We start from the raw sequence: 25,041 nt of genomic DNA, 5'->3' as shown, positions 1-25,041 counted from the left end.
AAGAGGAGGAGGAGGAAGAGGAGGAGGAGAGGGGAGGGAAAGGGTGGGGAGGGAGGGGAGAGAAGGGGAAGAGGGAAGTAGAGGCCGGCCCTGAGCTCATGGAGAGAGGGGGAAGGGATGAGAGGACAGAGCAGGAGCAGGAAGCAAGAGCAAGCGAGCACTGAGCAGGCAAAGCAGCTCCTTTTATAGTGAGTCAGGCACACCTGCTGTTGCCAGGTAACTGTGGGGTGGAGCTTAGGCAGAATGCACACCTGGCCCTGGGGCTTAAACTAGAGGAATGGAGTCCCTCGAGGAGGAAGCACTTCCACCACAGAGCAACCTGAAAACTGCAGACAATTCTTACTGCAAGCGGAACCAAGTTACTTTATCTAAGAATAATTTTTTTTTTTCTGAGACATAGTCTCACCGTGTAGCCCTGGTGGGCCTAGAACTGGCAGTGGAGACCAGGCTAGACTCATACTTACAGAGGTCCTCCTACCTCAGCCTCCTGAATGCTAGAATCAAAGGCTATCTCACTACAACCGGCTTAAAATAATACATTGTTTTAAAACAACTTTTTAAAAGTTTCTGCAAAGCAGTCAGGCAGGGGACTGCCTTGCCAACCCTCCCTCTACATGGTGCTCACTAGAAAGTCCCTTCCTCGCGCTCGTCTTTTTAGCCAACTCTACAGTCTTGCAAAAGAGGAATTTAATTAGTCTAATGGGGATTCTGAAACAGGAATTTGTTAGATTATAGGCCTGTCTCTTAAAGACTCTGGTCACTCTAAGAGGCCAGATCCCACAACCTGAGGAAATCAAGACACACCTCCCTGCAGCTTACATATAACAATAAACAGTACCTGGCTCCTCCCCGCTCTTCGGTGTGTGGGCTAGCCCAGACTAAATCATGTGATGTAAAACTTCTCACTAGTGAAAGAGCGTACCCCAAAACGGGGGATGTGTCTCTCGCTCCGATCGCGGGGTGGGGTGCCCCCAGGAATCACGAGTAGCCATTCTTGATGTAAAAGCACGAGGTAGCTTTATTAACGAGATCCCGGGTCTTAGCGGGATCCCGGGTCGACACGTATCTCACACAGGAGACAGAGGAATCGACCCCGAGCCTCCAAACTCAGGGGTTTATATAGGGGAGGTTAGGGGGTTTGGCGCGGTTACACACAATTGGCTAATTTCTGGCGCGGCTATAGGTGATTGGCTCATTTAAACATGGCAGTGAGATTACAGCACAGCAGGAGAGTACGTATTGACTGGAGCATACAGGATTTTAGGAGCTAGGGGCGTATCAAGGTTTGAAGGACATCTGGTTAAGGTGTGACTCTGAGTAAGCTGGGGGAGGTGCCTTCCTGCCAGATGGTTTGGGTCAGTCCTGATGACTCGGGCTGGTTCCTGCATTCCTTTTCTTTATCTTTATGGTCTGTTAGTCCTAGCGGCAGGGCGGGGCTGCCTGGACTTGCTTTTCACAGTGTTTAGTCCTGAGTCTGAATTTTCTTTTAACTTCATATTTTTAAACCTTAAATCTGTATAATTTTCCTTTCACTAGCACCTCCAAAACTATAAAAATCAGAAACATCCCCGCCCCCTTGCTTAAGGAATTTTCAGGTCATCCTGTCCTGATGGCCCCTCCCTTATCTCAAGCTGCCCCTTCTAATGAAGCCCCTCTCGGGGTTTTAAAGGGCTGCCCCTCTCTCTTCCTTTAAGGTCCTGCCGTGCTGTTTCTGATACACTGTATGTTCCTTTTCCAATGTCCAACCACTCCGTGGCCCCATCCTGACTCTCAGGGTCTTGAGACCCCTTCTCCTTTTCTAAAAAAATTTAAATTGTTTATTTATTTGGAGTTTTTTGTTTTGTTTTGTTTTGTTTTGAAACAGAGTCTCACTAGGTAGTTCTGGCTGTCCTAGAACTCACTATGAAGACGAGGTTGGCACTGAACTCACAAAGATCCATCCACCTCTGCCTTTTGAGTATTAGACTCAAAGGTGTGCACCACCGCGTCCAGCTGTGACCTCCCCCACCCCTTCTCCTAATAGACCTCATTCCTGAAGGACCATTACATAATTACGTACCAGCTCCTTTCCCAGCCTAATCTGCCAGATCTCTCCCCTATCCAGCAGATTTAGTTAGCGCGCGGCCTGCTAAATACACTCCTCCCTTGTGGAATTCTATTGCATGATAATCCTAACTTAGATGAAGAGAAATTTTTATTGATGGATTCGGTTATTTTGTAACAGCACAGAATTTAAAGATGCCCATGTGTTTTCTGTATACCTATCTTGAAAGAAATGCCAATTTACCTAATATAAATTCTAATGGCCAACACAAAAATCTGGTTCCTGGCAGACAGAGCCTGACATCTGAGACCATATACAGCACACAGGCCAGCCTCTGTGAACCTATTGGTGCATATTTGTAGGAAGTACTGGGGTCTCGGAGCTCACAGATAAACATCAGAGTGGCGGTCTCAACCTTCCTGACACTGTGGCCCTTTAATACAGTTCCTCATGTTGTGATGACCCCCAACCACAAAATTATTTCATTGCTACTTCATGACTGTAATTTTTCTATTGTTATGAATTGTGATGTAAATATCTGATATGCAGAATATTTAATATGTGACCCCCTCAAAAGTGTTGAGACCCACAGATTGAGAACCACTGTATTAGGGGAACCTAGAATGTTAACCATACAGAGTTGCTCCTTCAGGAGAAGGAATGCAGAGCCTGTCTGTTACCCTTCTAGAAGGCTCAGAGAGGCCATGCTTACCAGTCTGATGACCTTTGCTCCCTCTCTGTGGCCAGAGACTTTTCCAGCACCGGACCCTTATTATAAGTTTGTTTTTCTCAATCAATCTTTAGAAACTATCTTTCTGGGCTTTACAAAGAGTTTGTTGTAGTCACAGTTGATCTGCGTTTGAGTTTTTGTTCAAGAAGGTTTATGTCTGCTTTGTTTTGCACATGGGATTGAGTTAATTATCACCAAAATCATTTTCACCAAATTGTGCTATGCTTAGATTTATTTATTATTTATTTATTCATATGAGTACACTGTAGCTATCTCCAGACACACCAGAAGAGGGGCATCAGATCCCATTACAGATGCTTGTGAGCGACCATGTGGTTGCTGGGATTTGAACTCAGGTCCTCTGGAAGAGCAGTCAGTGCTCTTAACCACTGAGCCATCTCTCCAGCTCATGCTGTGCTTAAATATGCTTAAAACAAACCAGAGCCAAGCTTCAGAAGTTTCAACCAACACCAGCTACTGAGCTGTACTGAACCGAATCCCTCCTTACCACCCCCCCTGCCCCTGTGACTTGTCACTGCAGTCTGTGGACTTCAAAGAGACATACGGCATACACTGCATGTATTGTGACTTTTAAATTCAGTAAACAGTTTTTCATCTGTATGGCTACTCTCTCCCTGATTCTTCTAATGCTGGCATTTGTCCTGTTGAGCCTTTGAGTAGGGTACTATTCTGCATCTTGGGAAGGCCTGTCCCGAGTCTCCAGTCACAAACAAACACTCAGAGTGGGCAGGAAGAGCTATGGAGCTCACAGTGCCCTGCCTACTGGGCTGAGAGTTACTAACCTGGCATCAAGCACATACATCTGACTCAGCCTTTCTCGACATCTACAGTGAATTCCCTCAGTGTGGAGTTCTCCCTAGGTCTTCTGTCCTCCCTCGACGACCTTCAGACACTCTGACCATGACACTTCCCTAGTCTGAACAAAACCGAGTGCTTTCATGTTCTCAGTAGGCTGCCCTTGACAACACTTCTGGCCGCTTGACCAAGGCCTATTGTGTGTCATTCAATGAGACAGACGGGCCTGATAAAGAAGACCCAGTCACGCCTCTGGGAGGGGCGGGTTAATGCACTGAATTTTCTTTCTTTCTTAGTATAGAATAGAGTTGATTCAGGGCATGGGGAGGGGAGTTGTAAGGGTAGTAGAGACAGGGAAAGGGACAGCGAGAAAGAGAGAGTAGAGGAGTAGAGGGTGAATGGGAATGGGAAGGGGGGAAGGTGGAGAGGACAGAGTAGGGAGCAAGAAGGGAAGAGCACATTGAATTTTCTGAAGGATGCAAGGTCATCCAAGGTCAGCTCCTTAGTCACCGCAATCACTTGCTTGCCTGCCATGCTCTGTCAGCTCCACCCTAAATGAACTTCCAGAGGTCCTGTTTGCAGTCACAGAAATGTTTTCAACTTATTTTTAAGTGTGTGTGTGTGTGTGTGTGTGTGTGTGTGTGTGTAAATGTGTATGTGTGAGTATATCTGTGAGTGTATGCTTGTGTGTGTTGTTGTGTGTATGAGTATATGTGTGTGTGTGAATGTGTATATGTGAGTATGTGTGTCCATGTGAGTGAGTGAGTGCATGTGTGTGAGTGTATGTTGGGGTGGGGGAGCTGTTCAAACACATGCAAGTGCCTGTAGAGGCCAGATGTGTCAGATCCCCCCTCTGGAGTTGTAGTTATAGGGCAGTTATGAGCCACTTGGCATGGTTGCTGGAAACTGAACTCTGGTTAAGTGGTGTCTGCTCAGCTGTGTCCCAGATCTTGGCCTCTATTTTGTTTTCCTGCCCTAGGTTTATCATATCTCTAGTTTTACTCTCAGAGTTTAGATAACGTGCTCCCTAGCAGGCAACTAATTTTATAGCAAAACAAAGGCAGCATTTGGGCTCTAGCACATGGAATGACCTCATGTAGCCTTTCACCCAGAAGCAGCTTGGCAGACTCAGTATTGGAACACCCAGTCAACTCTATCAATGCAGTAGACGACAGCCCCAGTGAGACGCCGCTGCTAGCCCATGGATGCTCTACGTGCTCTGATGCCTGCAGAGCCAGAATTTTCAGGTCTGGAAATCAAAGGATTTCTCCCTTATTAAACTCTATAAACTCACTTGTATATGGATTCTGTTCTAGCAACGTTAGAATCCATAAATCCAATGGTTGAAATGTTTATACCAGGAAACCTAACTGGTCCAACTCAGAGGCAAACTCACTAAAATGGCTGTGTCCAGTCAAAGAAACCTCGAGGGAAGTGTTGATTCCTGAGCCTTGCAGGTCTGAACAAAAGCCAGGGTCAGACCAGAATCTGGACATCTGCCAAGATGTCTAGCATGGTGGATCACTGTTAACTGGAGGTGTCCCCAGAGGGTACCTGCCTTCTATTTCAAGAGGTGAGCAAATTAGTTACAACATCCACACATAGGACAGTTTCTCTGGAATCTTTAGTTGGTTGATTGTTGGTTGGTGGTGGTTGGTGGTTATTTGGTTGGTGGTTATTTGGTTGGTGGTTGGTGGTTGGTTGTTTGGTGGTTGGTTGTTGTTGGTTGGTGGTTGTTTGGTTGGTGGTTGGTGGTTGGTTGGTTGGTTGGTTGGTGGTTGGTGGTTGGTGGTTGGTGGTTGGTTGGTTGGTGGTTGCTGGTTGGTGGTTGGTGGTTGGTTGTTTGGTTGTTTGGTTGGTGATTGGTGGTTGGTGGTTGGTGGTTGGTTGGTGGTTGGTGGTTGGTGGTTGGTGGTTGGTGGTTGGTTGGTTAGTTGCTGGTTGTTGGTTGTTGGTTGGTTGGTTGGTTGGTTGGTTGTTGGTTGGTTGGTTGGTTGGTGGTTGTTTGGTTGGTTGTTGGTTGTTGGTTGGTTGTTGGTTGGTGGTTGGTGGTTGGCGGTTGGTTGGTTGTTGGTTGTTGGTTGGTGGTTATTGGTTGGTGGGTGGTTGGTTGGTTGGTTTGTGGGTGGTTGGTGGTTGGTTGGTTGGTGGTTGGTGGTGGTTGGTGGTTGGTGGTTGGTGGGTGGTTGGTGGGGGGTTGGTGGGTGGTTGTTGGTGGGTGGTTGGTGGTTGGTGGGTGGTGGTTGGAGGTTGGTGGTTGGTGGTTGGTGGTTGGTGGTTGGTGGTTGGTGGTTGGTTGGTTGGTGGTTGGTTGGTGGTTGGTGGTTGGTGGTTGGTGGTTGGTTGGTTGGTTGTTGGTTGTTGGTTGGTGGTTGGTTGGTTGGTGGTTGGTTATTGTGGTTGGTTGTTGGTTGGTTGGTGGTTGGTGGTTGGTTGGTTGGTTGGTTGGTGGTTGATGGTTGATGGTTGGTGGTTGGTTGTTTGGTGGTTGATGGTTGCTGGTTGGTGGTTGGTGGTTGGTGGTTGATGGTTGGTTGGTGGTTGGTGGGTGGTTGGTGGTTGGTGGTTGGTTGGTGGTTGGTGGTTGGTTGGTGGTTGGTTGGTGGTTGGTTGGTGGTTGGTGGTTGGTGGTTGGTTGTTTGGTTGGTTGGTGGTTGGTTGGGTGAGTGGGTGGAACCTTTCTTTCTTCTGTTGACAAACCATACAGAGCACAGCAAAGTTGACTGGCAGTGGGCAAAAGGGGGTGTGAAGAAAGTCATGAAGCACTCAGAGCAACTGTCACCTGCTGAGGTCAAAAGCAAACCGAGCAGATGGTATTACTTCTGAGGAGAATGAACTGGTGGCTGGTTGCTTACCTGTTTGGTTGGTTGGTTGGTTGGTTGGTTGGTACATCTGAGGAGAATGTACCAGTGACTAGTTGTTTGTTTGTTTGTTTGTTTGTTTGTTTGGTGCTCTGACTCAGTGCCATGCTGCCATGTCCCTCTGAGCCATGTGTTTGCTTGTTCCTTCTCTCCATCCTTCTTCAGCACCTTGGGTCAGACTGGGCTGTGATGGAGTTGGGATACGAGTTAGGGTCCAGTCAGGTTGCCCCCCAAACAGCAGCATCTTTCTTCCATCCTGGACCTTGCCACGCTCAGTTCTGCAGCCTTCCTCCATGAAGCTGCAAATGTAAGGGTGCCTGTGGTCTGTCAGTGTGCGTAAACTGGCAAGGCCCTAGTGTGAGAGAGCCAAGACTTTCAGAGGAACCAGGAGACCTCCTGCCTCCTCCCTGTGATTCCTTGTTTGACTAATTCAGAAGTTATCGAGAGCTTTTCATTGCAAGAGACACTTCTGAGAACACTGTAGACGAATCAGATGGAGGATGACTGGACCCTCAAAGGTTTGTCCCAGACACCGATCTGGAAAAGAAATTGCAAGCCCTCACTCTTCCTACTGTGCTGTAAGAAAAGGATGAAGAGTACTTGCCTTCAGCTATGAAATATTTTGGTATCTTGGAATTGACTTTCCTTCTCGATTGGTGCTATGTTACAGAAAAGTGCTATTTATACCTGTTATTATGTTCCTGTCAAAAATGGCAGCATACGCATATAATTGGAAATTCTGAATATAGAATGAAGTGTGTTCAAGGTATGGGTGTATGGAAGGAATTTTATTCAGCAGAAAGATTTTTAGGGAATGAACTGACACAAATCCACCACTGACAGTCGGATTGAGCTGGTCACTCGGGGGCACTAAGACAGTGCCCACAGGATGTCTTCCACCATGCAAGAGACGCAGTCAGTAGCTGTTCCAAACAACACTTTACTGCAAAACCCACAACTCTGAGTGAGAAAGAGCCTTTGGGTTCTTTACAGGAAAGAGCAAGAGCTCCTCTGTGTCAGTTCCACTGTGGTGTTGTTGTTGTTGTTGTTGTTGTTGTTTGTTTGTTTTTTAATCTAGTCAGTAAGGACTATAACCTTCAAACTAGAATGTCTGGGAAGCATCAGCCCAAGGTTTGGAATTGAGAAAGATAATTTATCGCAAATAAGTTACTGGTCAAGTGTGGTTCACGCCTGTAACCTCAGCTCTCAGGAGGCTGAGACAGGAGGATTGTGAATTCAAGGCCTTGTAATGGGGAGGAGGAGAATTAAATTATTACCGTCACCAAATTAAGAAACAAAAGTGGTCAGAGGGTGGTGGTGCATGCCTTTAATCCCAGCACTCTCGAGGCAAAGGCAGGAGGATCTCTGCAAGTTTGAGGCCAGCCTGGTCTACAGAGCAAATTCCAGGACAGCCAGAGCTACAACACGGAGAAACTCTATCCCAAAAACTCAATTGACAGGGTTGGAGAGGTGGCTCCGTGGTTACAAGCACTGGCTGCTCTTCCAGAGGACCCAGATTTGCTCTTCCCAGTACCCACTGTGCGGCTCACAACTGTCTGTAACTCCAGGTCCAGGGTACATAGCACCGTCTTCTGGTTTCTGCAGGTATTGCATACACGTAGTGCACAGACATACATGCAGATAAAACCCCCATATAAAAATGCGTAATAAACAAATAAAGCCTAAAAAGAAAGGGTAATAAGATCAGTAGTGGATCAAATGAGAACTGTCTCACAGCCTGTCTCCTGCTCTCTGATGTGAAGCTCTTGGATACTGCCCACCATATGCGTCTAGGGCCTTGGGTGTATTTGATACCTACCTCTGTTTGCCCTCACCTCCAACCCCTACACATATCAGCACCTACACAGTCCATGCCCCTCTTCCCACAGTCACTGTAGCAACCATGATGTGGCATGACCCGCCGCTCCGGTTTATTACTACACTATCAGGTAACCCAAACGGACCCTTCTTAGTCATTTGGGGGTGAGCGGGGTTTCAGATGCGAACGATGGTAGCTGAACCCTAAAGTTTGGGAATAATATAGGGATTAACACGGGAGAGCAAAGAGTCCAAGCTACAATAGGATATTTAAAGATGAGGCAGATGACCTGCAAGAAGGAGAGGGCATACATGGAGACGCCCTAGCAGACGCCAGGTCAGCCTGCACCCCTGCCTGAAGGACCCGGGCGCCAGGTCAGCCTGCATCCCCTGCCTGAAGGACCCGGGCGCCAGGTCAGCCTGCATCCCCTCCCCGGAGAACCGGAGCACCAGGCTAGCTAGCCTGTACCCCTGCCCGAAGGACCCGGGCGCCAGGCCAGCCTACACCCCTGCCCGAAGGACCCGGGCGCCAGGCCAGCCTACACCCCTGCCTGAAGGACCCGGGCGCCAGGCTAGCCTGCACTCCTGCCCGGAGGTCCCACGGATGATCCCCCCATCCCGCCATCCTTCTCCCTTCTTTGCTCAGGCTGGTTCCCACTGAATTCTTTTCGCCACCAGCACGACCCGGCTCTGGAGTCGGTTCTGTGCCCTGAACTCCTTCCTCTTCCGTCCCTATCCAAGCCAGGTCAGAATGCTTGGTAATAGGTTTTAAGTTCTGGAAAGATAACTATCCTATCTGTTCTTTTAAAAACGTTTCTGCTATCTAGTTCTCACATGTTCAACCTTCCAGATAAATTTAGACTCATTGTGTCAAAAACATTTTTAGGCAAAACCACATAGCTTATGATTTTAGGGTATGGGGTAGTGTTTGGTTTGGATTGGTTTGGTTTGGTTGGTTTGGTTTTTTCAAGATATGGTTGTCTGTGTAATGGCTTTGGCTGTCCTGGAACTCCCTCTGTAGACCAGGCTGGCCTTGAACTCACAAAGATCCCCCTGCCTCTGCCTGCCCAGCCCTGGGATTAAAGGACCTCCGTGCAGCACTGAAGCTTCCTCCCTGAGAATCAGTTGCCATATTCAAGTACGGTTATGATCTCGTTAGGTTTTGGCAGACCATGTTCTAAAGTCACTCCTCCGTGTTTCGTGTTTGAGCTGCTGTTGGTGTTGGTCATCCCTGTCATTCTTACCAGAGTTTGGGAATGTGGACCACAGAAGACTCCTCCCACTCAAAGCCCTTCCACCCCTTGGTTTCTGCCACCACCAAAGGCAGACAGTTCAGCTTGTACTGACTGACAATGGCCCTACAAGTTTGAGTTACGTGTTCTGTTCCAGAACTTTTTCTGGGGCCATTTGGAGCCAGATCAGCCAGCATAGGTTAACACTAACAGCTAACAGCTAACAGCTGTGGGGAGTGGGACTGCTGGGCAAATCCTCCAGTCATCCATTCCTGCCTTAGGCCAGCCATTCTGTATGCTCATCAGATGCCCAAGAACTGCAGCAGTTGGCAAACACAGGCTGCAACTTTCTTTTTTTTTTTTTTTTTGGAGCTGGGGACCAAACCCAGGGCCTTGTGCTTACTAGGCAAGCGCTCTACCACTGAGCCAAATCCCCAACCCCAGGCTGCAACTTTCTAATGCTCCCCATTTAGTTTCCCTCCTTTGACCCCCAGGCTGCCTCCTTCAGCTCCTAAGAAACCACCTTCTAGTCAGACAGTAGTGGTGCACACCTTTAATCAGGAAGCAGAGGCAGGCAGATCTCTGAGTTCGAGGCCAGCCTGGTCTACAGCGTGAGTTCCAGGACAACCATCTGCACACAGAGAAACCCTGTCTGGAAGGTTACGTAGATAGATAGATAGATAGATAGATAGATAGATAGATAGATAGATAGATAGATAGATAGACAGACAGACAGACAGACAGACAGACAGATCCTCTCAGGCTCAGATCTTGGGAGACACTCAAACTGAGACAAACCTCTATGAATTCTGACTCTTAATGAGGTGACAGTCTGTTTCCTTGACACCGCCCACATTCAGTTGCTACGCAAAGCTGGCTCAGTCTGACCTTAGAGCAGAAGCTCTATGGAGCTCTATGGTAAGGAAAAGACAAAGGAACCACAGAGATGGCAGATAGAAGTGGCTGTGTTGGCAGGCGGTGGTGGTGCGTACCTAATCCCAGCACTCGGGAAGCAGAGGCAGGCAGATCTCTGAGTTGGAAGCCACACTGGTCTATAGAGCTGGTTCCAGGACAACCAGGCCTACATAGAGAAACCCTGTCTCAAAAACCAAACCAACACCCACCACCACCACTGAAGAAAAAGGCTGAGCTGTCCCCCAGAGAACTAAACGTGAGAGAATCAAGACCCAGATGAGCATGACTTTCTCTCCTTGATTCTCTGGCCCCCCCAACCCTGGCAGGCACCATGTACACACACTCACATGCCTCCAGCTGTATAACCCAGCTATCTCTGTCCTCTGGTGTCTTCTCTTTTAAACCCTGCTGAAAGTCTCAAAGCACATACCCTGCCCCAGCTCCATAACCCTCCTCAGTCTGCCTCACCCCAAATCTAAGCCCTTCACATTCCAAAGCACAGATGATTTCAGATAATAAACAGAATTAAGGCAGTGTCTGGGGAGGGTTTTCCGACGAGAATGCTTTATGGAGCAGAATGAGTATCCAGGCTGTTATCAGCTACAGAAATGCGCTTGACTCGAGGCTTGACTTACTTTTTTTTTTTCTACATCATAATGGTGGGGACACAGCATGCACGTGGCTGCCCATACTTTGCATTTTGAATTTAGATCTTTTCCTGGGCAAGCAGTATGCCATTGTGACCCCTGTTCCAGTTTGTTTTTCTACTGCTGTCGCCAGTCAGCAAGTTGTCATCAAGAGAGACAACGCTGACCTGTTTCACTGTGTGGAGTAACTCCTAATGGTCAGTAGATTAGGTGTAAGTACCTGTGCCAGTCGGAGAGATGGCAGAGTCAGTAAAATGCTCGCCACAGAAGGCTTAGAACCGGAGGGTGGTCTCCAGCACCCGTGAAAAAAATATTAATAATGACCTAGGTACAGCATTATCTGACCACAATCCCAGCAACGGGGAGGGGGAAACTGAGGGACCCCTGGACTTGTTGGCCAGACAGTGTAGCCAGATTCAGCAAGGGGCTCGACCTCGAAGGCCTAGAGAATCATAAGGTAGAGAGTAATGGAGACCAACATCAACCTGTGGTCTCCACGCATCCCAACACACAAGCACACACACAACCTGCTTTTACGGCTTGCAACGAATCCATCAGATAAGAGTGCCCCGTGAGTGCCACCATGGAGTTTCCCGTTAGTTACTGTTGAGGGGTTTTCTTTCTTTCTTTTTTTATGGTTATGTAGATGGGGTTCATATTGTATGGTTATCTTTCAGTTCGCATCTTTCACGTAAGTTCTTTAAGTTGTTGTTTTTTTTTTTTTCAAAGATTTATTTTACTTTTAATCTGTGAATGTGGGTATGTCTGCATGAGTGTATGTGGGGGTGCCTTCAGAAACCAGAGGTGTCAGAACCCCTCGATCTGGAGTTACAAGCTATTGAGGGCTGCCAAGCGGTTGGGGGCTGCCTGTTGTGGGTGCCAGGAATCCAACTTGGGACCTCTGGAAGAGCAATACACTTCCTTAACTGATTAGCCGTCCCTCTAGCCCTTTTAAAGATCTTAAAAATAATCCTCATGCAGCAACCTTACTTCAGAGCAAATGATAAGCATCATATACTGAAGACAATCTACTTGTTGAGAGGCCTGCGTGGGCAGCGTCCCTAGCCACAGGCCCACAAGCGGCTACCTCAGGAAGGCAAGAAGAAGGGAAGACTGTTTGCTGCCTGTGGACATGGAAAGTTCCCCCACCTGAAGAGACAAATGTTTCTGACAGTGTCTTTTCACATTTCCGAGTTGAGTTTTCCTCTGTGACTTCCTAGTTCCTCACAGTCCTGATACTGATTGCTTGTTATACATGTCCCAACTATCTCATCCAAGTCTGGCGCTTGTTTCGAATTTTAGATGTCAGATTTGCAGATCTTTTCTATAGAGAAAAATATTATTTTCCTGCACTATATTTATAAAAACTACATACATATCCTGTCATTTATATATACTTATACAATGTATGCATATGCTTATATAAGTATATATTATATGGGTATGATTTCTTGCAGGTGTCTGTGATCCTGGGCTGGGTATTCACCACACTTATTCAGTCTATAAAGCAGTTGTGATGAATGTGGCAAGCCAGTGTGTTCCATTCCAAGTCTCGGAAGCACTCAGCACTGGGAGGCTACAGTTCTCCGGCGGTCCTGCCCTCAGAGACAGAGGTCCAAATCATCCCATTTTCCAAATGGGACTTTAGGACAGAATATTAACTCATGCTGTTGGCTGTTGTACCTGTGCACAGCGAGGCCAGGCTGCTAGCAGGCTGTGCTATCCAAAGTCCATTCCGTTTTCACAGCGACGCTGCTGACCCGAGGCCTTCCTAATGTGAGCCAACCCGAGCCTAGTTCCTAACCCCCAGTGACCAGACAGCTCACGAATGTTTATCTTCCTTCTTTTACTCTCGAAAACAAGTTGGCAGTAGTAAGCTGCACACTGCACAAAGTGTCATGGGTTCCAATAACCACCACCACCACCACCAGGCATCATACCACATTCCTCAAACACCATTCTTCATCAGCCCCTTAAAATCCTAGATGAAAGTTCCCAAAGATGGGGAGACCCTTGAGTAGGACCTCCCAACTCTAAGCCTCACAGCTCAAGGCACTCAGGAAATAAATCAGGGGAATGGAGGCTCCTAATTGGCCTTGCCCAACTCTGTCTCACAGACCCAGCGGTAGGGCCTCCTGCAGACGTCATCATTCCAGTGGCCATCGTTGGTGAAGTGGGCACAGTCCTCACCCCCTCCAAGCCCATGTCCGTACCAGTCATCTGGCTGCCCTGGTCTCCAGTTCCTAGAGACAGAAGACGGACGGCCATGAGTCCCAGGAATCCAGACTCTCAGCCATGTCCCCAGCCTTGGGACACAGGCTGGGAGGTCAGGGGCCCCGGCCCAGGATGACAGGAGCTGCCACAGACACACACTCACTTGTAGCCTGTCTCATAGTCTGTCCCATCCACCCATTTCCAGGGTCCATTCTGGTCAGTTAGGCCAATCCAAGTGTTTAAGGGGCCCATGTGTTGCTGGACGAATCTCTGAGGAAGGAAGCAGAGTTGGTGACCTCTCTACACCTGGCATCCCAGAGGAACCCAGTGTGGCCTCACCTGCTCCTCCCAGGACGTCACCACCACCAGGTGGGCGCTCTCCAGCTGGCAGTACTTGTCAGCTTCCGTCCAAGGCTTCACAGAGCTGGAGAACCAGTAGCAGCTGCCTTCATACTCCACCCAGTTGATGGGGCAGCAGATCCTTTCAGAGCCTGAGGTGGGGGATGGGGGGTGAAGAGCTGAGTTGCTACCAGGGTGGGGGGGCTCAAGAAAGTAGGGCTAGCATCCCCCACCTCTCACCATTGCCCCGAAGTGCGGCCATCTGGCAGCTCAAGCTTCGCACGTCAGACACTAACTGCTTCACATGCAGTAGCAATCTAGAGTGGTCTAGGGGGTGTGGGGGGGGGGGAGCGCAGAGGCCAGGAGGAGAGAAGAGGGGAGAGAGAAGGAAGAAATGAGGTGGGTGTGAACACTAGGGAACAACCAGTCATCACGGGACCCCTGGCCAAAACTTTGACCTAGGCTGAGAGATTTGGCCCCGTGTCAGATCCCTCCCCCCCTGACCTCCTCCCTTCTCTCTCATCCTCATTTCTCTCCCTTCCCTCTTTCTCCCTGTAACCTCTTCCCCCCTACCCCTCATTTCTCCTTCTCCCTCTCCTCCCTCCCTCTCCCTCTCTTCCCTTTCATCTCTCCCTTGCCCTCTCACCCCTCACCTTTTCCCTCTCATCTCCCCCTCCCTCCCCCACCTCTCCCTCCCTCCCTCTCCCCCTCATTTTCCTCCCCACTACCCCTCACCTTCCCTCAGATCCTCCTGATGTTTTTCCAGCTGTGACTCGACTGACTTCATCTTTCTTCCCACTCTCTCTCCTAGAGGATAAACATGTTCAAAGTCCTGACAATCCAACCACCCCTCGCCCAGACCCAGGCCCCAGACCCAGCCCCCCTCACCCTGGGTGGTCAGGGCCTTGACCTGGTCCTCAGTGCTCACGGTAAAGTTGCTGAAATTCTGCCTTAGAACCCGCAGATCTTCCCGGAGTTGGGAATCTGGGCAAGAGAGGATGTGGGTAGAGAAAAATAAGTTGGCTCTGTCTACCAACCACTACACCCACCACTCCCTCACACACCCCAGAAGTTGCCCCCTTTCTCTTCCCAGTCCTGGCGACCCACTTTGGGATGTGATCACACAGACAACCACCAGCAACAGGATGCTGAGGCCCAGGGAAAGCAGGAAGAGGCGGAATCCAGAGCAGAGTCGCTGCAAGAGCCTTGGAGCCGGAGGTGGCCCTGCAAGACAGGGTGTCAGGAGTTCACGACCTGGGCCAATCTAAATCCCGAGTTACTAGGAAGAGCGCAAACTAAGCTCTCCAGCAGACTAAGAGGAACCGTATAAATTAAGAAATGTAGGCGGTGGGCAACCCTGCAGGACTTAAAGAAAGATAGAGAAGGGGTTTATCAGAAGTGCAAAGCTTTGACCTGCCCTCGCACCAGCGAGGCCATGGGCCTCTGCTGCCACCCTGTGGCGTAATTTTGTCATTACAGTCGATGAACCGCGCCTGGGGAGTCACTGCTCCACCAAAGTATGGGAAGGGTGGGTTTCCTCCTCTTTGCATGAATCCTGTGCGTCTTTGGTTGCATGCAGGGAAAAAAGGTGAGCCTCTCCCACCAAGGGAAAAAATGATACTCAGTTCTGTCGGTTGGCATTGCGGGCCTCCCCCGTTTCCTCCCCTGTCCCCCTTCCTGCATGAAAGCACACTGCCCACCCGGGATACCTTAAGAGTCCTGTATTTGTTTTTACACAACAGTCGCTGCTCAGAGGACAAAGAAGTAGGGAGAGCAGATGCTTCATCTTCCATCAGAGCCGAGACCCTCAGCCCCCTCTCCAAGGGTCCCTTAGGCCAAACTGATCCTGATCCACCCCCACCCCCACCCCCACATACACATTGTGGAAACTGAAGAAGAAACGGGGACTAACTTCAGAAGGGACTGACAATAAACTCATGTCCCCTACCTTCAGTAGGCCCACACCTTGGATCCACCCACTGCCTGGGGTCTTGAGAAGTGGGTAACATTGGGAGAAAGCTTGGACACGTGTCACTGAGGACTCCAACGCTATGCCCTGTACCCAACTTCCCAGCAGGAGTGACTCAGCCAATGTTTTCTAAGTGTATGGGACAGAACTGGGGATCTCCACAGGGAAACAGGAGCTGAGCTGGAGGGACAGAGTCATTGATGCTCTCCTCCAGAGGGGAGCACTCCTCACCTCGCTGAAAGGGAACACCTCTCACCTCTCTGGAGTTGATGGTGGTCGTTCTCATTGTCCAAGTGCTGGAAATCTTGATAATCCTTTGTCATGATAGCACTGGGGCAGGACCTAGGACAGCCAAGTTTAGAGCTGAGGCTGGGGCTAACAGACTCTGAGCAGGAAGAAGCCTAAATCCCTTTTACATCTGACTAGGTGAACATGCCTTCCTTCTACCCTGCCCCCATCTGCTCCCAAGCCTGACATCCAAAGACCCATCCTCTAGCTGGGCATGGTGAGACATGCTTTTAATCCCCATATTCAGAAACTGAGGCTGGTGGATCTCTATGGGTTCAAGGCCAGCCTGGTCTACAGAGTGAGTTCCAGGCTAACCAAGGCTACATCCTGTCTAAGAGAAATCTACCCTCTTCCGTTTACACGTACTGCACATGTGAACTGCACATTCAGGACCCCTCCAGCCACTCTGTCCTGGCAGCCACCCATCCATTCTCCCCCTGCTGTACTTACTGAAGGTCCCTCAGCACCACGAAGAGCCCAGGCTAAGGAGGGGGCTGAAGCCTGAAGAACCAGGTGGACAGCCCTGGATAATGGGAGGGGAGGGGACAGGGTCCATCCAGGGCCCCTGTGTGTCTGAGCATGCTGAACCTGGCATCACCAACGCCAGGACTTTGGACCATAAACAGAGGAGGGAATAGACTTGGAACTGGGAAAGTACTGGGGAGGAAGGGAGGCATGGGTGAGTTCTAGTCTATTTCTCAGAAAGGGGAGTCTACATACACACACACACACACACACACACACACACACACACACACACACACACGTACACGCACACGCACACGCACAATATTCTTTACCTTTTTGTGGGTGAGACAGGTCTAAAAAGGCTGGGGTTCAGTTTGCTGTTTCCCCTCAGAGCCCTCCCCCTTTCGGTCCTGAATTTCCCAGAATCTCCAAATATCCCTGACCAGGATCAGAGGCACCAGCTGATTCCCCGCTCTTGCCCAATCCTGCCCTGTGACCTCAGCATTATAATTGCAAGCTGCAGGTTCCTAGGGTCTCAGCTCCAGGCTCCTCAGCCCTAGCCTGACCAGTTCACCCTACGGTAGTCCTCCAAGCAGCACAGAGGTAACAGGAGGAGCAGTTCCCCCCTGGGACCAAGGCCAAGAAATCACTGATTCTTCTGTGTGCCCCAGAGCTTCAACCTTTCTCATCCCCAGAGAATAACACATTCTGCGGGCAAGAAAGCTGAGGCCCTGGAAGACAAAAGCTTGTCAGAGCCATACTGCACGGAAGAGTGCAGACTAAAACATGGGCAGTCCAACTCAGTGCCCTGTGTGCTGCACCTTGCTCAGAACAGGGTTCTTAGCTGTCCTTAGGTGTCCACACACACCAGATCCCTAAGTCCCCAGAGAGGCTTATACATGGCCCCTCCCAGTCCTGAGAGCTTCAGAGAGGCCTGTCAGAACTCAGCCTCTAGCTTGGGACGAGAGCAATATTCAAAATATAACAGGCCCCCTGTGAGGTTCCAAAGTGAAAACGGTGCTCTGTGGATGTCTAGAGGCTGTGAGCTATTCAGGAAGGCACCGCTTACGTAAATCCAACAGCTTGGTGTCCTTGCTTGTCTGTGTCCTAAAAATCTTCATGTTTACATGTACTGGGCTTGCTGCCAACCATTTTGGTGAAAATTGGGCCATTAATTTAACACTCTCTGATTTTGCCACTTACGATCTAGTTTATCCTGGCAAACAAACAGGCACAGATCCAGTCTGAATAGTAGGTATACTCACAGAGGGAGGGGCTGGCAGGGAGCAGGGCGGGGCCTAGGGGTGAGGGAGCACCAGGGCCTAGGGGTGAGGGAGCACCGGGGCCTAGGGATGAGGGAGCACTGGGGCCTAGGGACAAGGGAGAACCGGGGCCTAGGGATGAGGGAGCACCAGGGCCTAGGGGTGAGGGAGCACCAGGGCCTAGGGGTGAGGGAGCACCAGGGCCTAGGGGTGAGAGAGCACCAGGGCCTAGGGGTGAGGGAGCACCGGGGCCTAGGGGTGAGGGAGCACCAGGGCCTAGGGGTGAGAGAGCACCGGGGCCTAGGGATGAGGGAGAACTGGGGCCTAGGGATGAGGGAGCACCGGGGCCTAGGGATGAGGGAGCACCGGGGCCTAGGGATGAGGGAGCACTAAGGCTCTTGTTCTCACAGTGCTGGTGAGGCCTTGCCATTAGCTTGTAAAACTGAAAAATTCTGTAAACCCAGGATTTTTGCATCTCTCTATTTGCATGTTGTCCTGGAAGAAGGCATTCTGAAATCTAGAGCGAGCTAAGCTCATGGATAAGAGAGCAGTATTGGACTAGTGTCCACACACATTTGAGTAAATGTTAAGTGTGGGTTGTGAATGTATGGATGTGTGTGCGTAGTTTTTCATCCCTTTTCAACAGATCTCTATTTAAAGAAATACATTTTATAATATATATTATGCACTACACACACACACACACACACACACACACACACACACACACACACAAAATAGATCCATCCCATAGGATATGTGTCCCGGTCATTTATTACAAAATAAGTACCCCCACAACTTAGCAACTTAAGCAATCAACACAGACGACTCATTGTGAAGGTTACAGTGCAGCTTAGACCAATGGTTCTGACTCAGAATCTCTCCCAAGGACACAACCACGATCTCAGTCAGAATGTGTTTGTTGAAAGACTGGACTAAGGCTGGAAAATCAGCTGCCAAAGTGACTCACTCCTACGACAGGCAAATTACTGCTGGTTGGAGTCCTCTGTCCCTCACCACACAGGCCTGTCCACAAGGCTGCTTGAATGTCCTCATGACATGACTGCAGGGCTAGCCTCAGAGAAGCGGCCCATCATTTCTACACTGTCCTCTGGTCTCCCAGGTCAGCCCTCCTCATTGTGGAAAAGGACCACATACAAGGTAAGTCCCAGGAGGCAAGAAGCCCTGGGACCTTTGAGGGACAAGTAACCACATACCAAGAAGACAGACGCATGCTCAAAGATCTCTTACTGATTGGCCTGCATGAGCAGCACATTTAGAGACTCTGTGGCTATACTCTGGGAGCATGAAGAGTTTCGAGTTGGGCTGGAGATGTCATTTGGTGGTAGAGAGCTTCCCTGACATGCCCAAAGCCTTGGACCCAATCCCCAGGGCTTCAACAAAGGGAAAGGGAAGGTGCAGGCCAGACAGTGGTGAGGCCAGATATCTAAGGGATATAGTGGCCTGGCCTTGGTGTAGAAATGGCTTGGTCAGTGGGGCTAAGTGGCCCAGAGGCAATGAGGTGGGTCATTGGGACTGACTGACTCTCTCTCCATCTCTGTTCCCTAGCTGCTCCACAGTCAGCAGCCTTCTCTACCACACTCCCTACGGTGCCATGATGTTCAACCTCGTCACAAGCCCAACGCACCAAGTCAGCCAACCCTGGATGGAGCCCTCCAAAAGCCTAAGCCAGGGCAAACCTTTCCTCCTTTGTCTTCCCAGGTGTCTTTTCCCAGCAGCAGCAGCAAACAGATAAAATCTCTGACCAGGGGAGGGCAGAGAGTAGCTCTCACGCTGCCAGCTGGGAGCTGCAGGAAACCAAGAAGAAAGAGAGAGATGAGTCTCCTTTGGGGAACACTAGAAAGAGGGAAGTATTTCAGGCTGGGAGAGGCCTGGCTGGCTACAAAGCTGAGGAGTGGGCCAAGGTGAGCATGGGGATGCTAAAAATGAGCAAGAGGTGTGGAGTCCTGGAGGCCCCAGAAGGGGATGCTGCAGGAGAAGCCTCACGCCTGTTAGCAGACCATTCCGGGCTCCTCTGAAAGGCTGGATTAATGCCTCTCTGAAGGGTTTGTCGAAGTTAAAAATGACGAGTCCGTTGTTCTGCGAGGGCCCATGCTGAGTTCTGTATGCTGAGAGCTGGTTTCTTCTCACCGGCACCCCGGAAAGGGTTGGATTGTGTCTTGGTTACTTTTCTCTTGCAGTAAAAAGACACTATGACCAAGGCAACTTATTGAAATAGATAGGTAGGTAGGTAGGTAGATAGATAGATAGATAGATAGATAGATAGATAGATAGATAGATAGACAGATAGAGCATTTAATTAGGGGCTTACTTATAATTTCAGAGGATGAACCCATGACCAACATGGCGGGGAATGTGGCGACAGCAGGCAGACATGGTGCTGAGAGGGAGTTCACATCTGATCCACAAACAGGAGACCAAGAGAGCAAGACTAGGTGGGATCTCTAGACCTCACAGCCTATCCCTGGATGACACACCTAACAAGGGCACACCTCCTAATTCTTCCCGAAACTGTTCCACCGACTAGGGATGAAGCATTCAAGTCTCCAAGTCTATGGGAAGCCATTCTCATTCAAACCTCCATGAGTTAGAACTCTCATGTCAAGAAAGGGTGTGGGGATCCACACCCTAGATCCAGGGGCTCTGCACACTCCATAGTGCAAAGTTGGAGGCCTAGAAACACAATGTCTGAGCTCAGATAGCCCCTCCTGTTTCACAAAAGAGACCTCCATCCTGAACTGCCTTCCAAGTCATGTGCACTTCCAAGGTCATGTATAGTAACACTATCTTGACCTCACCCCAGACTTAGAGAATAGGAACTATACATCAAGCCCCTCAGACTCTGGAAGATCTCGAGATGAGGTGACCCAGCACTGAATTCCTGTGAGCCCCATAGCTGGGTACAGTCAGGTAGAGCCAGGGCTGAGGGAAAGGCAGAGAGCTTACATGATGGATGCTGGCTGTGTGGCTAAGGTAAAGCTGAGGGAAGAGGGACAGCCAAGGGAAGAAGGAGATGGGCCCCTGCTGACACCTCAGGGGCCTTAGTGTCCCAACGCTACAGTTGACAGGGCCTTCCTTTGGAGATAAAAGAAGCATAAGCTAGCCAAGTCCAGCAGGGTCCCTCTCCATCCGGCCTTGCCTCTTAGCCAACCCAGGTATACCCCAAGTTTGCAGCCTTAGAGCAATTGGAGTTCTGTGGCCCAAATCTTTCCGTCTCCTTCCCTTCAGAGAGTGAATGATTTAAGAAAAGATTTTAAAATGCCGAATGCTTTGGGTTTTATGTAACATTCAGGTTTACCCAATAAGCGAAGAGACTCAAAGCCGATCACGTACCACGTGGCCACTTTCTACTGAGCACCTCATCCAGGGCTAAGGGCTGTGTGGTTTATTCCTCTTAAGGGTACAGCTAGGTAGGCAGTTATCGCTGCGCTTTACAGATAGAGAAACAGGCCCCGAGGGCTTGGGCTTCTTGCCCAAAGGGTCAAAGACTCTTACCAACACAGGCAACTACCTCTAGGTTCTCTATCGCCCCCTACTGTACGTTCTCTCCTGGCACGGAGAACCCTCTTGCCAAAATAGAATCCTGCCACTCTGATAGCTTCTCTCTGTTTGTTTGCTTGTTGTTTTGTTTTTAAACATTTATTTTTTGTGTGGTTGTGAGCATGCAGAGGTCGGAGGACAACTTCTTTCCTTCCACCGTATGGATCCCTTGAACTCATGTCATCAGGCTTGGCAACACACAGCTTTTCTCACTGAGCCATTTCTTCAGCCCCTTTGACAGCTTCGCATCGTGGCACTTGGGCTAGAATACCTGTAAGGGCCTATGAGCCGGATCCTACCTGGTCCCCTCAGTTCTGCTCTGCCCCGGTGCCCTCTTCTGTCCTCTCAGCTTCCACACCTAAACCCTACCTGTTGATGTTCTTTTAGGCACACTCCGCCACCTGTCTCTGTTTATATTTCAATACAGCATTGCTCCAAGGGAGGCCACATGCCCAAACTAGCCCTGGACAGATGTCCAACAGTCATTTTATTTGCGTAATAGCACTCATCGATTCTAATTATCTGCATCTGTCTTCATTCTGGTTTTTTTGTTTTTTGTTTTTTTTTTTTTCCATTCCCACCGCTAGGGACATAAAACATGCCGGCACTAAAAGAAGATCCAGTGAGGATTTGGTGAAAAACATAAAGAGGGTAAGGAAAGAGAAGCCAGGGTTTGAATCCAGGTCAATTTAGGAGTCTGGGTCTCTTCGCTGCCTTCTGGAGTCAGGGAGGTGGCTCAATGGCTCACACCACCGGCTCTTAAGAGGACTTGGGTTTGACTCATGGCACTCACGCGGTGGCTCACAACTCCAGTGCCAAGGACCCAGCACCCTCTCGTGGCCTGAGGGAACCTGGCACACACACACAGTGCCTGGACGCACATGCAGGCAAAGCACTAATACACATAAACTTTTTATTTTTTTATTTTTTAAATGTATTTATTTTACTATGCATATGAATGTTTCACCTGCATGCATATGGGTTTCCTGGATCTAGGATGACAGATGGTTATGAAGCACCGTATGGGCCTTGGGAGTTGAACCTGGGTCCTCTGCAAGACGAACAAGTGCTCTTAACTGCTGAGCCATCTCTCCAGCTCCACACGTAAAAAAAATCTTAAATTAGGGGCTGGAGAGATGGCTCAGCAGTTAAGAGCACTGACTGCTCTTCCAGAGGTCCCGAGTTCAATTCCCAGCAACCACATGGTGGCTCATAGCCATCTGTAGTGGGATCTGATGCCCTCTTCTGGTGTGTCTGAAGAGAGCGACAGTGTACTCACATACATGAAATAAATATTTTTAGCATTTTTAGATTAAAACATTTTCAATGTGGTGTCAAGAACAGGGATGCATGCCTTTAAACCAGTGAATGGGAGGTCTGAGGCCAGTTTGGTCTACATAATGGATTCCAGGAAAGTCTCTGAACCCTGTCTCAAAAAAAAAATTTTATTTTTCCAATTTGCCTCAAGGGACCAATGGAACTGAGGACACAGTTAAGTGGTAGAGCATCTGCCCAGCCTGTGGCCCCTGGTTTGGTGAGAGAACACAGGGAAACATTCTCTGTAGACTTGAAATAACATACTTCACACTGCTAACCACGCTTCCTCGATGAGGAGGCAACATTTTTAACCTCTTGAATGTGCAAATTTGTCAGGTACACAGATCATTTACATCACTTAAAAATAACGGAAGGCAGGGACGACAGTGGATGCCTGCATCCCAACACTTGGGAGCTGGAGGCAGAAGGATCAGGGGTTCAAGGTCATCCTTGCCTACACAACTTTGAGACTAGGCTGGGAAGTTGAAACCCTCCTCCCCCCAAAATTAATAAAATAAAACAATAGCCAATGAGATGGCTTGACACCTCCTTGATACTACCCACCAAGACTAGAAACCTGAGTTTGATCCTCAGAATTCACATGATGGAAACAGAAAATTTTCTCCTCCAAGTTGGTCTTTGACCCACACACATGTACCTTGGTGTATGCACGCATGCATGCTGGTTTGCACACGCTTGTGCATGAGTGCCCGTGCGCACTCGCGCGTGCGCACACACACACACACACACACACAGAAATCTAAGAAGCAATTGAAAAAGAAGAAAAAACAACAAAACAGGGGCTGAAGAGATGGATTGGTGGTTAAGAGCACCCATCCAGAGGACCCAAGTTTGGGTCCCAGCACCCACACTGGGTAGCCCACAAGCATCTGTAATCCTGCTCCAGGGAATCCAACACTCTCTTCCGGCCTCCTGGGTATCCACAAGCATGTAGCATACACTTGTATAGACACACACACAAGTGAATTTAATTTTTTTTTAATTAAAAGCAGTAATAATAATGCAGACTTTGAGCCTGGTGTGGTGGTGCACATTTGTAATCCCGGCACTCAGGACGCTGTAGCAGGATGACAAATTGAAGGCCAGCCTGGGAAACTTAGTAACAAAGAAACAGAGCAGGGAGATGTACCCCTTCTAGGTAAAGGTTCCTCTACTCCCTGGACCCAGACTCATTAAGACAGATGAATTAACACACCTGCCTCAGCTCCTTGATTTCTCCAGACAGAGGACGTCAGCATAGACTCATCCTACCTCATCCCACACAGAACCAAGCTAAGAGAACTATCTGAGAATCTCCCCTAAAGCCACAAGATATCAGAACCATGGGGAACTTTCCTGGCACTCAGACCCCTGGGTCCTACACCCCGAGACTTGCAATGGTGAGCCTTGTGGATCAGGATGCTGAACAGATAATTACACTGGGCGATCCAGAGAGTCATGGGTTTATGGGACAGCCAGCAGTTCAGGGACCTCTGCTTTGACGGCTGGATGGCATATCCTCCCCAGAATCACTCCTCCTAGGTTGGTCTTTTGCAGTCATCTCTCATCTTTGCTCAGGGATGGCTACAGAAACTGCCCTTTTGCAATTGTTGAGGATTTAAGAACTCTTAGGGCCCAGCAGGCGGGGGTGTTCCCTGATAATCAGACAGATGTGGGAATGGCATCATAGCTGATGCCAGCAAATAGCTTATCTGTCAAGTTCTGAAACTAAACGCTCATCATCACTTCTCCAGCTTCTCTCACTGGGGTCACATTTCTGTTTTCTTAGCCACAATATTTGCCAAGACTCCTCAAGTCCTGCAAAGTGGCACACAAAGAAATCCAACAGTAACGATTCACATGGCATCCCTCACCCAGCAAACTCTCAAAAAGACTCTGTCCATGCCAAGCAGTGGTGGCACACGCCTTTAATCCCAGCACTTGGGAGGCAGAAGTGGGCAGATCTTTGAGGTCAAGGCCAGCCTGCTCTACAGAGCAAGTTCCAGGACAGCAGGGTTTCACAGAGAAACAATGTCTGGAAAAAAAAAAAATAAAACAAATAGACAAAAAAAAAAAATTCTGTCCACAGCCCCATAAATATAACAAAGAGTGCTTCCTCTATGCAGTCCCATCTTTAATGGGTCAACCTAGAGTTTTTCCGGCTTTAAAACAATACCAAGAAATACACATTCGGTGGAAACTACTTTTTTTCTTTGTTGCTTTTTGTTTGACCTTCTAAAGTAGCTTCATTCTGAAGCTCAGGCTAGATATCCTGGGCTAACCCTGAACTCCCAGTTCTCTTGCTTCAGCTTCCCAAAAGCTGGGATTAGGGGCATATGCCTCCATAATTGGATTTCCTTAAATCTTTTTAAGAGCTAGCAATGTACTGGGGTGGCTCTTGACGCTGAGCAACAGTAGCAGCTTCAGCTTCCAGACCGGCACATAGGCTGCTCGATACTTTGTAACACAACAGGCTTGCCCAACCAAGGGCCTATGCTCTGAGCCCTTTAAGATGAATGGAGCTGAGGGCTTTCGGCCAGTCAGGTATATTAAATTTGTA

The 25,041-nt window shown here is 49.1% G+C and overlaps 1 protein-coding gene across 1 annotated transcript; it reads right to left on the bottom strand.

Annotated features, from left to right (window-relative positions):
- Nucleotides 1-12,889: 12,889 nt before the first annotated feature.
- Nucleotides 12,890-16,571, bottom strand: LOC116908957 (asialoglycoprotein receptor 1). Its single transcript, XM_032912417.1, has 9 exons — nucleotides 16,324-16,571; nucleotides 15,842-15,927; nucleotides 14,724-14,840; nucleotides 14,505-14,600; nucleotides 14,352-14,423; nucleotides 13,857-13,943; nucleotides 13,617-13,768; nucleotides 13,441-13,547; nucleotides 12,890-13,306 (listed from the first exon to the last, which is right to left on the bottom strand). Exons 2-9 carry the CDS (start codon nucleotides 15,906-15,908, stop codon nucleotides 13,150-13,152), a joined length of 855 nt encoding a protein of 284 aa, XP_032768308.1. The 5' UTR covers nucleotides 15,909-15,927; nucleotides 16,324-16,571; the 3' UTR covers nucleotides 12,890-13,149.
- Between the last annotated feature and the right edge of the window lie 8,470 nt (nucleotides 16,572-25,041).

Source organism: Rattus rattus, chromosome 9 (assembly GCF_011064425.1).
Source record: "Rattus rattus isolate New Zealand chromosome 9, Rrattus_CSIRO_v1, whole genome shotgun sequence".
NCBI classification, from domain to species: Eukaryota; Metazoa; Chordata; class Mammalia; order Rodentia; family Muridae; genus Rattus; species Rattus rattus.
Note: the sequence above shows the minus strand (reverse complement) of the source record. Positions and strands in the feature narration are given on the sequence as shown.